The sequence below is a fragment of the Danio rerio genome, chromosome 2 (genome assembly GCF_049306965.1).
Source record: "Danio rerio strain Tuebingen ecotype United States chromosome 2, GRCz12tu, whole genome shotgun sequence".
Taxonomy (NCBI): domain Eukaryota; kingdom Metazoa; phylum Chordata; class Actinopteri; order Cypriniformes; family Danionidae; genus Danio; species Danio rerio.
In genome coordinates, this window is record NC_133177.1 from 4,597,892 (window position 1) to 4,610,984 (window position 13,093).

Below are 13,093 nucleotides of genomic sequence, written 5' to 3' on the forward strand. Positions count from 1 at the left end.
AATTAATATTGAACTGTGAGCACTTCTCTCTTTGCGTCGGGTCCTTTGGAAACCCAAATACATGAACAGAAGAACCTCTGTGGAAATAGCAGCGTTTGGATGACATTTTAGCTTTCTTTGCTATAACATTACAACGCCTCTGGCCACACCCCTTCGCTGCGTGGGGTTTATGCGTATAACCTGAAGTGTTTTTTGATCTTATTAACCTGGATGTGTTTTATTGTAGTCCCCAAACATCGTAGGCTTTGCTAAGCTAACTCTGTAAAAGCCAATGTCTGCCTTTGCTATGAACTTTGAGCGTCTTACCTTCAGAAATGATGTTTATGTTCACACAGATACATTAAACATCCACTAAAGTTTAAAACATGATATCGTAGTGGACCACCCTTTAATGCGAAGCTTGATCTTTTATCAAATAATGCTTCGTTTTGAGTAGAGAGACGTGTGCTAAAATAAAAAAAAAATAACACCAACACTAAACGTTTGAACGGCATTGTAGCAAAAACTCTAGCAGACTTTCACTCTCCAATAAGAAACCAGAAGCTGATGACATTTCTGTTTGTCTCTTCTGTTTTAGAAATGTGAAGGTTAATGGAAGAATGAATGAGCATGATTAGGCACCACGTTCAGTGTACTTCTGCAGTGCTCACACTCAAATCAGGTGTCTGCTACTGGTCTGATTTCAGAGCTTATTTGGCAGGAACGCTCGCATTTTTCAGCCCACGTTCGTACAGATAGAGGTCTTTGCAGAAGGCCATGCCTGACCTGGTTTTTACAGTGCTGCTATCTGCTCTTGAAAAGCAAATATGAAGAACGGCGTGAGCTCAAAAGAAAAACAGCTTATGATAATGTCTAGAAATAGAAACAAGTGTTGCTTATGAGGCTTTTTCTCTCGTCTCCCTGGTGTGTTGTAGCTTATCAGCGGACTATTAGATGTTGCTCATTACCTCCGCCTGTGAGAAGGAATGTGTTTTGTGTAAGTGAAATCTGCGCCGTGACTTATCCTCTTACAGGGGCTTGTTTCTGGAACATTCTGTGTGTGTGAGCTCATATTACATCAGGAAAATGGCAAAAAGCGGAACATTTCTGCTGCCGCAGGTTTGGTATTGGTGGGAAACTTTAACCTGGATTTGGAGTAATGCTCTAAAGCCTCGCAGTGTGTTGCGCTTTCTTTGGCAACATGCTAATTTCGTAATAAGTTGCTTATTTGTGTGACTCCAAAGGTGATGTGTGAAATGCTGCAGTTGCCTTTTTTTGTACATAAGCCTCTTGTGTTGCAACAACTGTAGTGAAATGATTAACCGTTGAGACATTTTTTTTTTCGAGCAACCATGCAGATTCGATCCCTGCTCGCAACATTCTCAAATCTTAAGAATTTTGGCTTGTCTTGAGTCTTTAGCCTCAGTAAATTTTATGCGTATTATATGGATTGTGGGTGGCACAGTGGTTAGCATTGTCACCTCACAACAAGGTCACTGGTTCAAGTCTTCTGAGCCAGTTGGCATTTCAGTGAGGAGTTTGCATGTTCTCCCCCTGTTGGCATGGGTTTTCTCTGGGTGCTCCGTTATCCCCCACAGTGCAAAGACATACAGTAGGGCCGTGCGATTTAATTGAAATAGTATGGAAATTGCGATTTGAACATAGACGATTTCTAATTCGCCTTACAGAACGATTTTTTTGCACACTACAGTCTCGACTGATGCTTCTCCTGCAGTTTGCTATTTAAACCAATCACAACGCAGCGCACCTAAACAGAGCACAAGAACAGGAGACTGAGCTTAAGGTGCACCAATGATGAAAATCATCTTTTGTAAGCTGTTTGGACAGAACTGTGTGTAGGTATAGTGTGGTCATATTGGAGTGAAATAAACACAATGAGTCTCTTTTTTTTTTTTAATTCCTGATGTTAAAATAGGATCCAAATCCCTTCAATTTTGAGGCCGACCACAGCATGACATAGGAGTGTGGTTTCCCCACCCACATATTTGATTGACAGCCGCGTATTAACATGCCTCCTTAATAATGGGTATAATCTTATCCACAAGACAGGACGTGCGCAAAGCAACCCGGATTAAAAGATCTGTTGAGCTCTCTGTGATCATCAGTCATCATCAAATGTGATCAAGAATGAGATTTACAAGTTTAAAACGTCTTTAAACTGTGCATGTTTGTAATGAATTACATCAATTTTACCATCTTCATCAGCACAGCCGCATGTCAGTACAATTATAAAAGACTTTAATGCTTCAGTCCCGGTTTGTGGACATTGAATCAGGTTTATTTTGTACATTAACATAACAGATATCCATACAGCAGTGGATATTAAACTGCATCCTGTCATATTTGCATGCAAAAACAGTGCAAAGATAAATGCTCGAGCTGTGTGTGACTCATCGTTGCAACTCCACAACAAATACATCAAATAATCATTGGGAAAGTTCTTACTGTAGTATTTCTCACAAACATTACTTGAGATCTGCTTCCTTCATGTCTGTGACTGTGCTGTTTATCTGGCTCAGCCGAGGGGAAGATTTAGGCACACTGACAGGCACGTGGGGATGGTGGGCAGGGAGAACTAGCATTAAAGGCAAAGGCAACCAAAACAGCTACATTCTGTTTAGAGCAGAAAATCTATCATTCTGAAACGTCTCATAAATTATCTGATGGGTGTTTTGAGCTGGAACTTTACAGGCACATTCTGGAGACACAAAAATCTTAAATCTTTAAAAAGGGTTTAAATAGGTGCCCATTAATGACAAATAGCCTGCTTAAACAGGGATTATGAGTTGGAAGACTTGGTGCCCCAAAAACTCAACATCTTTAGTATGGGATCATATTCAATGTGATGTGCGCTTGCACGTCTTTGTCATTGCTAGGTGAGCATCAACCTTTGACCTCAGAGGAAGACAAACTAACAAAACATAGCTGCATCTCTTATTCGAGTTATATTATAGGAGAAAATCAAAAAGCACAGAGTGTTTGGGTGTTTGTCTGAGGTTGCTGAAATGTGCATTTTCCATACAAAGTATAAAGCTGATCTGTCCGTTTTTGTTAACTTACATGACTTGTGGTGGCACTTTGAAAAGCTGACATGTTTTTAACTGCATGCGCCTGGAATAGGCGCGCATCTCTATTGGAAATAACTTGTGCGTGGAAAGGATGCGATATGTGAACGGCCGATTTCACTGCACAAAGAGGTCTGATCTTTGCATGGCAAAATATATATATATGTATATATATACATATGTATATATGTATATGTATATGTATGTGTATGTATGTATGTATATATATATGTATGTATGTGTATATATATATATATATATATATATATATATATATATATATATATATATATATATATATATATATATATATATATATATATATATATATGTGTGTGTGTGTGTGTGTGTGTGTGTGTGTGTGTGTGTGTGTGTATATATATGAACATGTAGAAAAGTACACACATCTACTTCCGATATGTGGTCTTGCAGAACATTGGAGTTAGCTTTGTTTCTTTTGGGTTGTGCAGTTTAATTCACAGAATTTCTACAAAGTATATGTTGTATACTGTAAACTTTTTTCGTCACATCCATAACGCATCTTTATTTTCCTTATTTAAAGTATAAAAAATGTTTACGGATTGATATTTTTCTGAGCCTGTAACTCTGTGGTTGGTAGTTTTGGAAACGGATGTTTTAATATAATGTTAACATATACACTTTCTATGCGATTTATTTATTTATATTTATGTTGTGTTTTGAGATTTTACTGCAAATGTCACATCCATAACGCTGGAACTGCCCATAACACAATCTACTGTTTGTTCACTTGCAGGCGGAGACTAATATCCCAGCGTTCTTCACTGGAGACTCTTGAGGATATTGAGGAGAATGCGCCTCTACGCAGGTATAACCACATTAGAGCCATAGTTTGATTTAATGTAATTTATTCATAGTGCTCAAATATAGACCATTTTGAGGGATGTAAACAATAACAATGGTCCTAATGTATTTCCTGTTTTACATTTTTAATTTTCATGCCCATTTTGATTAATAATATTAAGAGAGCCATTTTAATATTACATTATGATTGAATTGCCTCTTGTTACTGTTATGAAACTTCTGAGGGTCTTCAGAGGGCCCAGTTTTCCGTTTCTTTTTTTTTCATCACTCTTGGGGGCCCCTTGGTGGCTACGCAGCCCTAAGCAGCATTTATGCCATGTTCAGACTGCATGATTTTAGCCCTGAGTTTGACTCGCCGACAGGTTTTGAGAAATCGCCAACAAATTCCTGAAATCACAGGCAAATCGGTGCTCGTTTACGTGAGTGACAATCACACAGTGTGAACTACCAAAGATGCGATCTGAGAGAATCGCCGATGAGTCTCAAAAGTAATACATTTACAAAATATAATTTATACATCCACAACACAATTCACATTTAAAAATTTTTTTATTTGTAATTCAAAACGCGATTCGTAAATACACAAATCAAGTTTGTATGTTCAAAACACGATTTTTAAATACATAAGTCCAATTCATTAATTGAAAACACAATTCGTAAATACACAAATCCAATTCGTATATTTAAAATACGATTTTTATATACATAAATCCAATTTATAAATTGAAAACACAATTCGTAAATACACAAATTCAATTTGTAAATTCAAAACATGGTTATAAAATACACAAATTCAATTCATTTGGTGAAAATATTCATGATTTTTACTTTTGATTTCACCAATTGAGTTTTATGAATTGTGTTTTGAATTTACAAATTGAATTTTGTTAATGTGAATTGTGCCGTGCATGTATGAATTTTGTTTTGTAAATGTTATATTTTTGAGATTGATCTGGCTTCATACTGGAAACACGAAATGTAGGAAATACCAAGATAGTTAACGGAACTATCCCTGTCCCTGATCTAGCCAAAGTGCATTATCTGCCCCAAAGTTTGCATGAGGCTGTCCAAATAGACAAGATATTTGCAGACGACTTCTCTCAAGGTTTTTTTTTCTTCACTCTTCTATTGGTGAAGTTTTTTTTTTTCCCTCTCCGCTGTCGCCACTGTCTTGCATGGTTCAGGATGGGTAGAGCTACGCATCGATGAATTTGCTCTTCAGTGTTGGACTCTCAGTAATGATTTCAAACCACACTGAACTGAGCTAAACTGAACTGAACTTAAACACTAAAAACTGAACTACCCTGATCCAGTTACTATGACCATTTATGTGAAGCTGCTTTGACACAATCTACATTGTAAAAGCGCTATACAAATAAAGCTGAATTGAGTTAAATTGAATTGACTCATCCCCAATACCACAAGTGGCATCCAATACAAATGGCCTACGGATGTTTTGCTTTTATATTTTACATTAGGCTATTATTTGTGCATAAACATATCTAGATATTGCAATAAACATATCGTTTGTTTGAAAACAATCTTTTTTTGTCATCCCTAATGCAAACTTTATATGAGCGATATTATTATTAAATGTGGAGGGGGGTCTTACAATATTTTCCAGAGGAAAAGGGAGTCTTAGGCAAAAAAAAAAAAAAGTTGGGAACTACTAATAACAAAAGATAAACTGTGTGACCTCACGTTGTTTCTATGTCACTTCTTGCGTGTGTTTTGTTGTGAAATGTAGTTTAGGCAAAGTTGTCGGCGATTCTTCCTATTTTAACGTCATGCTATGTGAAAGTCCCTGTCTCTGATCCATCTCGCAATTTAAACACAGCACCGACTGAACGCTACTCCAGATAGTTATACAGTGTGAAAACATCCGTGACACAACTATGAAAATTGTGAAGTCTGAACTCGGCATTAGTTTGCTTATGTCTTGGGTCTACTCCGACTGTTTACATATGTTGATATGCTGTGCAATGTTGCAGTTAGTATTGTTGCATTCGCATGATCTCAATTGCCATATGAAGTGTTCTTTTCCTTAGCGAAATGTAATTATGCTGCTTTGTTTGATCTAGATGCCGAACTTTATCCGGTTCACCCCGACCAAAGAGTTTCAAGAAGGTCCACTTCATTAAAAACATAAGACAGCATGATATGCGCAATGGAAGGTATGCATTACATCAAACCCAACAACCCACACACAGACTCTCAGAGAACAGCACCCACACCAAACCAGTGTGTCAGCAAAAAACACCCGCGCAATTTATTTAAAGACTTTCCCTGGTTCTGCTGATTTGTTTTTGTGTTTAATTATATGCATTTATATTTTTTTTTATTTTTTTTTATTAATTTTAATCAAGTTCTTTTAATTTTAACTCCTTATTTACATTTTAATGGAATTTTCCCAGCATTAGATGTGTCCACCAAACCATTTGGAAACATTACTTTTTTTTTTTGTTTATTTTGGTTTTAAAACAAGACCACTTGAGGTTGTAGATTCTGAAAAAGGACATAATGTGCATTTGTGTGTGTTTGTGTGTGTACAGGTTTAGCAGGCCTTATGAGGACTCAATCGATTGTCCTCAGTTACAGTATATAGTAAGATGTAATCTGCAAGTATTCTTGTTTACAAAATGACATTTTGCTGGTCACCACTAATTGAAAAGGCTTATAAATTGGCCTAAACATGATTAGTAGCATCTAAATATTGGCACAGTTTTCTGTGAGGGATGGATTTAGACCATAAAAATAAGGGATGTCTATGTAACGTCCTCACTTGTACACTGCCTGACAAAAGTCATGTTAGAGCGACAAATAATAACTCGACTTCTGGTTGATCATTTGGAAAAGTGGCAGATTTTTTCTAGAGGTAAGATAATATAATAAGCTTTCCTTTACAAAATAAATTGCATTACGCATATAAATAGTACTCGTAAACCACATTTACAAGTACAGTTGAAGTCAGAATTATTAGCCCCCCTGAATTATTAGCGCCCCTTTTTATTTTTTCCCCAATTTCTGTTTAACGGAGGGAAGATTGTTTCAGCACATTCCTAAGCATAATAGTTTTAAAAACTTATTTCTAATAACTGATTTATTTTATCTTTGCCATGAAGACAGTAAATAATATTTTACTTGATATTTTTTAAGACACTTCTATACAGCTTAAAGTGACATTTAAAGGCTTAACTAGGTTAAAAAGGTGAACTAGGCAGGTTAGTGTAATTAAGCAAGTTATTGTATAATGATGGTTTGTTCTGTAGACTATCGAAAAAATAGCTTAAAGGGGCTAATAATTTTGTCCCAAAAATAGTTTTTAAAAAATTAATAACTGCTTTTATTCTAGCCGAAATAAAACAAATAAGACTTCCTATGGAAGAAAAAATATTATCAGACATACTGTGAAAATTTCATTGCTCTGTTAAACATGATTTGGGAAATATTTAAAAAATAAAATAAAAATCAAAAGGGGGCTAATAATTCTGACTTTAACTGTATGTGTGTGTGTGTGTGTGTGTGTGTGCAATATATTTTATCCCTAATGACCCTTTGGTCTTTTAAGTTAATAGCAGAAGCTCAAAGGAGCAGAAACCTAAACATCTGAGGCCTGTTATTAGTGCATATTTATTATTATTACCTCTTTGAATAATTGATGATAAGACTGTTTGTCAGATGCCGTCTTTCATCTTGGGAAGCGAGAGGTCGTGACCAGCATTGCTTTTCTTTTAGGCTGTTGAGAAAATACACAGATTTGCAGTCTTCCCATGAAGTCATTGCAAACGGCAGTGTTTGTGTCAGCGAGCAGAAAAAAAACACGACTATTTTCTTGCTACTTTGATCCGACATTGTGTTTATCTTGTGCTTTATATCACTTGATGAACTTCTGAGGGAAATATATGAACTTAAAAGGCAAATATGTTTGCTTGTTGTCATGTTCAGTTTCTCAGTGGTCTCCGGCAGGTTTTCATTTACTTCAAACAATGTTTTGACAGGCGATTTTCTTCTCTTTTTTTTTTTCCTGATCTTTTTGTTTTTTTTTCCCACATAATATATGACATACTATTTCATATTGTGTATCTCTCCATCTTTGCCTATGGTCCTGTCCTCTATTTTGACAGAGTTCATTTAAATTAGTCCATGTATCATTTTGTCTTTATAGGATAGTCCTTATCAGTGGCAGAAGATCCTTCTATAGTGTTTTTTCTGTCCTGCCCTATCGAGATTGTAGCCAAACAGGGTATGTATTCTTCAGCATGCAAATCTTCTCTTTACCATCAGCCTTTTTTTTTTATCCCGTCACTTTTCCCATCCTCCCATTTTTTTTTTTTAGCCATAAAGAATGGGTCCAAAACGAATCATTTATCATCCTCCTTTTAAAGGCATAGTTCACGCAAAAATGAAGAGCTTCTTGTCATTTGCTCATGCTCAAGCGGCTCTAAACATTTATGAATTTATTTCTGATGTTGATGAAACGCAAAACAAGATACTCTGAAGATGGCTGGGAAAAAAGCAGCCATTAATTTCCATAGTTGGAACTTAGCATGGGCTGGTATCAGATTATGACGGTATGATAAACTAAATATCACAGTTTCACGGTATCACAGTATTGTGATTACTGCTCTAAATTTTGACACTTTTAAAACCCCGACTTCTCCAGGCCGCAGTATACCTTGAACACCGTTATCGTCCCATGCCTAGTTGGAACAAAAAATTCTCTGGAAGTCTTGGCATTCTTAGGTATATCTTTGTGTTTAATAGAGGAAAGAAACCAAAACCAGCAAGTGAAGAGTGAGTAAATGATGACAGAATGTTCCTTCTTTGGTGAACTATCACTTTAACAAATGCTTTAAGATGGTTATATTATAACTAATGTACGCTGACAGTATAATCTATTATTTAGATTTATTTAATATAGTGTTATTATTGAGTATTTAAAGTATTGAGTCTTTAAATTCAGAGAGATTGACCAACAGGCTTGGGCATGCTTTACTGTTTTCACTCTTGATTTTGCTGCTTTCTCAGATTTTTTTTCCCAAGATTACACTATTTAATTCTACAGCTATACGGCATATTTCTTTAAGATTTAACAAATCTAGCTGTCTGCCATGATTTTTAACATTTAATGGTACATTTTTTAACCTACTGAACATCTTGGTCTGGTTTTACATCGTTTAAAGCTGGAAATTGTGGTTTATTTCTGTAAATAATTTCTCCTGTCGCTGGTTAAAGGGATAGCCCTGCTGAAAAATCCAGCTTAAACCAGCCTAAGCTGGTTGGCTGGTTTTAGCTGGTCGACCAGGCTGGTTTTAGAGGGGTTTTGGCCACTTCCAGGCTGGTTTCCAGCCATTTCCAGCCTGGTCTTAGCTGGTCAGGCTGGGAGATGACCAGCTAAAACCAGCTTGACCAGCCTAGCCAAGGGAGTCCAGCCAAAACCAGCTATATCCAGCTTAAACCAGGCTGGTCAAGCTGGTTTTAGCTGGATTTGGCTGGTCATTTTCCAGCCTGACCAGCTAAGACCAGGCTGGAAATGGCTGGAAACCAGCCTGGAAATGGCCAAAACCCCTCTAAAACCAGCCTGGTCAACCAGCTAAAACCAGCCAACCAGCCTAGGCTGGTTTAAGCTGGATTTTTCTGTAGGGAGTTCATTCAGGAATTAGAATTTATTCACCATTTACTCACATTCAAGCGGTTCTAAACATAAAGTTCTTTCTTCTGTTGAAGAAACGCAAAGCAAGATATTCTGAAGACTGTTGGAAAAGCAGTCATTGATTTTCATAGTTGGAACAAAAACTTCTATGGAAGTCAATGGCATTCTTAGGTATATCCTTGTGTTCGATAGACGAATGAAACCAAAACCAACAAGTGAAGAGTGAGTAAATGATGACAGAATTATAATTGTTGGGTGAACTATGCCTTTAACAAATGTTTAAGATGGTTATATTATAAATAATGTGTGCTGACAGTGTAACCTGTTATTTAGGTATATTAATTATAGTGTTATTATGGAGTATTTACAGTACTGAGTATTTAAATTCAGAGAGATTGACCAGCAGGCTTGGGCATGCCTTACAGTTTTCACTCTTGACTTTGCTCCTTTCTCAGATTTTTCTTTCAAGAACACACTTTTCTATACAGCTTATTTCTTAATAATTTGACAAATCTAGCCATCTGCCGTGATGTTTAACTTTTAATGGTACATTTTCCTTACCTACTGAACATCTTGGACTGGTTTTGCATTGTTTAAAGCTGAAGATTGTGGTTTATTTATGTAAATATTTTCTCCAGTTGCTAGTTAAAGGAATAGTTCACCCAGGAATTAAAATTTATTCACCATTTACTCACAAATGTTGGGATGCTTTTAGTTATTAACTATGCTTTTAGTAAAAAAAAAATTAAAACGAAAAATGAACTAATGAACTACTGGGTTGTCTGTCTGCTGTTGTGACGCGGTGCGCACGCGCTCGCTATTTCAGGGAGTGTGGCTTTGAATCACAGTCCCTCCCCGCCGTCCAAAGATAATATGCTAAGCGGTTAGCTATTTGGCAGATCACCTACTGCACCTTTAACCATTAGTATCAATTTGAGGCAGACTTTCTGTTTGACTGACTGGTAGTTTAGGAAACCTGTTTGAAAACAGTTACTTTTGCACATAAAAGCATAGCCTAAAAGTCCACTAGAAAGTAGTCAAGTTGCATTATTATTATTTTTTTGAACGTCCTTTTAGACCAGGGATGTCAAACTTAATTCCTAAGGGGCCACAGCTCTGCACAGTTTAGTTCCAACCCTAAGCAAACACACCTGATCAAACTAATTGAGTCCTTCTGGCTTGTTTGAAACCTACCAGTAAGTGTGTTGAAGCAGGGTTGGAACTAAACAGTGCAGGGCTGCGCCCCGCCAGGAATTGAGTTTGACATCCCTGGTATAGACCATAACACTTTGATTCAAATCAATGAAAAAAGCTTTGTTCCCTCCAACACTTAATGCTCCATGTTTTTGGCCATAATTCGGTAATATTCTAATGGGAGAACAAAATCTGACCTTCTCTTAAGAGGCTTAACATTGTGAAGTCACGCGTTGATGTGGAGAGTTTGATTAGAATGCAAGCAATTGATCGATTGATTTGATTGACTGCGTTTGACCTAGAAATACTGAATGCTGCTTTGTTTTCAGCGTGATCTCATACAGTCGAAGCCTCATGTAGAGTTGAAGTCAAAATTATTCGCCCTCCTGTGGACTTTTGTTTCTTTTTCAAATATGTCGCAAAGGATGTTTATCAGAGCAAGGAATTTTTCACAGTATTTCCTATAAGATTTTTTCTTCTGGAGAAAGTCTGATTTGTTTTATTTCGGCCAGAATAAAAGCAGATTTTATTTTTTATTTATTTATTTTTATTTTTTATTTTTTAAACAATTTTAAGGTCAATATTATTAGCCCCCTTAAGCAATATATATTTTTAATTGTGTACAGAACAAACCATCATTATATAAAGACTTGCCTTATTACCTTAACGTGTCTGATTAATATAGTTAAGCCTTTAAATGTCACTTTGAATACTAGTATCTTAAAAAATATTTAGTAAGTCAGTGTTTCCTCTAGGATTTTTTCCAGCTCTGGCGGCAGGCCTTTTTTTTTTTACACAGATCTACCAACTACCTGTGGCGTTAATATTTCCATCACAAATGTCGTGAGCGCAGTATTAGAAGTATAATGTAATAGCCAAGAGAATGCGAATCTCTGTGCTTGCGCGCCGATTTCCTCTGCTCGTGCACAAAACTTCTTGCATGCCTCCTCAAATTTAAGCCGTTTTAAGAGCGCGCAGATCTTCATGTGCGCTCTCAAATAAACGCTGCTGGGTGCGATTTAGTGCGTTTATGTAACGAGTATGTCTCCAGCATTTATTAGATTTGCTAGGAATATTTATAAATGTCTCCAATAGTCATACATTAATGCATTAATGCGTCTTGAAGTAAAGTGAAACGGCTATACATCGTGTTTGCTGGTCTCACGCATCACGCACCTGTCAGTCAGTCAGTCAGCACGTCACCTTAAAGGGTAAACAAATGACGCACAGCACTACTACGGTTACAGAAAAGTTAGCGCCATTATAATTCAACTACCCTTTAATGCGTTTTGGTGCGATTATTACCCGCTATTAAAAAAATAAAAGGTTTCGAATGAGAAGCTGTAATGAATTTTGGCGTGGCGCCCCGCCATGGACGAATGAATGTAGCGGAAACCATGTAAGTTAGTTTAGTTTTTTTTGTTTAAAACTTTATTATTCCCCTTGGGGCAATTCGTTTCGACATGGTGGTGCTTCACATACACTATAACAAGAATGACACACTTAACACAATAAACATCAACACTTAACAACAGGTACAAAAAAAAAAACAAATAATAGTCCATCGATTAACTACATTTATTACATAACCTAATTGCTTCAGGCACAAAAGTAAATTTACAACGATTTGTGGAACATCTTATTGTCCTTAGACGTCGACCAACGGGTATCCACTCAAGATGTTTATTTAATGGATGTGTTCTGTCTCCTAGTATTTTATGTGCCATCCTTAACACCTGCTGTTCGTAATAGTATGCAAGACTTCGCAGGGGAACTCCCAAAATCTTTGAACACAAATTAACGATGCCTTGAAGACGATTCTTGTTTTTTTATAGACAGTGAAGAAAACCAGCAAATAAAGGAAAAGGACAAAATACTTTCAATAAATGAATCGTAAAAGGTCTTAAGAATAACTCTATACATTAAAAGAGTTGAGTTTCCGCAATAATTCCGTCTTTGATGAGCCTAATTAACAATTGTATGTGTATTTTAATCAAATTTCAACATGTTGTTAATGACTGTTTCTTGGTACCTAGGTTCCTCCACAACCTCTACCATGTGCTTAATGCTAGAATCATGCTAACAACATGCTTATTCATACTAGAATCATGCTAACAGCATGCTTATTCATACTGAAATCAGGTTAGTTACATGCCAAGTCATGCTAGAGTCATGCTATTAACATGCTAATTGATAGAATCATGCTTACAACATGCTTATTCATACTAGAATCATGCTAACAACATGCTTATTCATACTAGAATCATGCTAACAGCATGCTTATTCATACTGTAATCAGGCTAGTTACATGCTAAGTCATGCTAGAATCATGCTATCA

At 36.5% G+C, this 13,093-nt stretch overlaps 1 protein-coding gene across 16 annotated transcripts in view; it reads left to right on the plus strand.

Annotated features, from left to right (window-relative positions):
• The window catches only part of cables1 (Cdk5 and Abl enzyme substrate 1), a 55,881-nt gene that overhangs the window by 16,492 nt on the left and 26,296 nt on the right, over window positions 1–13,093 (plus strand). For 4 of the 16 annotated variants that reach the window (XR_012384311.1, XR_012384312.1, XM_021478424.3 and 1 more), the window contains exons 2-3: window positions 3,841–3,912; window positions 5,990–6,082. Coding sequence is in view for 3 of the 16 variants with exons in the window: in XM_021478424.3 (XP_021334099.1) it covers window positions 3,841–3,912; window positions 5,990–6,082 (165 nt within the window). In the remaining 13 variants the exon portion in view is untranslated. 16 annotated transcript variants of the gene reach the window in all.